This window comes from Microtus oregoni, unplaced genomic scaffold (genome assembly GCF_018167655.1).
Source record: "Microtus oregoni isolate MIOR12 unplaced genomic scaffold, Mior012 000004F_ref0000308, whole genome shotgun sequence".
NCBI lineage: Eukaryota > Metazoa > Chordata > Mammalia > Rodentia > Cricetidae > Microtus > Microtus oregoni.
This window is the reverse complement of record NW_024543063.1, coordinates 12664228-12665760: the sequence shown is the minus strand read 5'-3', so window position 1 is coordinate 12665760 and position 1533 is coordinate 12664228. Positions and strand designations below refer to the sequence as shown.

General features: G+C 47.0%; 1 protein-coding gene across 2 annotated transcripts; it reads left to right on the top strand.

Moving 5' to 3' along the window:
- The first annotated feature begins 209 nt into the window (after window positions 1-209).
- Tnp1 (transition protein 1) lies at window positions 210-566 on the top strand. 2 transcript variants are annotated; one of them, XM_041649563.1, is made up of 2 exons: window positions 210-348; window positions 538-566. In XM_041649563.1, exons 1-2 carry the CDS (start codon window positions 210-212, stop codon window positions 564-566), a joined length of 168 nt encoding a protein of 55 aa, XP_041505497.1. The 2 variants fall into 2 exon arrangements, with proteins under 2 accessions (XP_041505497.1, XP_041505498.1); XM_041649564.1 differs by having other exon boundaries at window positions 210-352; window positions 542-566.
- Window positions 567-1533: the final 967 nt, after the last annotated feature.

The window sequence follows — 1533 nt, the reverse complement described above, 5'->3', positions numbered from 1 at the left end:
AAAACTGAGGACCAGACTTGAGCTGCACCGAAGAGGCTGCCTTATTTCATATGTATGAACAAGGTGTAGCAAAAGCTAGTGACATCACAAGAAAGCCCCACCCAGCTGCTAAGCCACACCCATTTGCAGTCACAATGGATAAGACCTTAAATACGTGGACTCCTGGCCCTGCCGGCCTTACAAAGCCCCTCATTTTGGCAGAAATTACAATGTCGACCAGCCGCAAGCTAAAGAGCCATGGCATGAGGAGAGGAAAAAATCGAGCTCCTCACAAGGGTGTCAAGAGAGGAGGCGGCAAGAGAAAATACCGGAAGGGTTGCCTGAAGAGTAGGAAACGGGGCGATGATGGTAAGTAAAGTGTGGGTAGACATATTCAGGGACGTGTTTATTTAGCTGCCTTCATGAAGGCACTCCTCAGTCGGAACCAGCAATCTCAGCCTGAGATGCTGGAGCTGCGTGGCTGAGTTCCTAGGGATAAGGATGCTGATGGCTGTGTCTTAACAGGTCTTCCTGTTGTAAATCTGTCCTTCCCCACAGCAAGTCGCAATTACCGCTCCCACTTGTGATGCGGCAAAATGAGCTCTTCCCTGGTGGACTTCAACACCACCAGACAGCAACTGAGGACATCAGAGGGATGAAGTTAGACCAAAGCCAGAGAAAGATCCTATCGAGTGGGTACAATGCCAGTCGGGATGAAATAAGGAATGTATGTTGGCTGTTTCTCCCCAACATCTCAACATTTTGAAAACAAATAAAACTTGTGAAAACTGAAATTTTCTTTTGATCTTTTGGTTGGAAAATATTTGGGTTTCTGAGCTTACGCAGGGTTGGAGGTAAGACCATTAGACATGACCCTCTGGTTCATCTCAAATTACACCTTGGTTATGTTCCAACTTTGCCTACCCAGAATGCAGTCAACTCAAGATTTGGACCTTTACCTGGGTAGCAAGGAATGCACTGTGTTAAGTCTTAAGTGGGCTTGCAGCATAAAATCAAAGGTAGCAGTTAAGACTTTATGCTTCAAGCCCACCTTAACTCCATCCCAACTCAACTGTACCTCAAACCCACCTTAAAACCCATCCCAACTTAACTGTATTTCAAACCCATCCCAACTCAGCATGGCAGGTATGTGGACACATGGATGAACATTTCTGTCCTCCTTTCTCTTGCCTTGGGACTGGAACAGCTTCACTGGGGTGATGTTTCGCTGTTCTTAGTTTCTCTGGAACGCCACGTTCTTTAATCATGTTTGGTCTTTTGGAAAGTGAAATTAGGGTTTGGCCACAAAAAGGGCCTTTCTAGGTCACCTTGACCTTCCTATGAGATGGCTGGGATAGAGGGCGTCTAAGAGGTCTCAGGGTACCCTGAGTTTCCTAGCATCCTTCAGATGACTCTGGGGAGAGTGTCTGCAGAAGCAATGGGAAGGTCAGCACCGGAGCAGCTGTTTGGAGACTGCTCTGGGTGGTGAACAATCTGGAAAGACCCCCTTGGGAAGAAAGTTGGTAATCTGGCCCCAATTCTGAATGCAATATT

Bases quoted from the DNA above. Each gene is read 5' to 3' on its own strand.
- Tnp1 (XM_041649563.1), top strand. From the start codon at position 210: ATGTCGACCAGCCGCAAGCTAAAGAGCCATGGCATGAGGAGAGGAAAA. The intron at 349-537 runs GTAAGTAAAGTG...CCTTCCCCACAG, and splicing joins TAGGAAACGGGGCGATGATG to CAAGTCGCAATTACCGCTCC.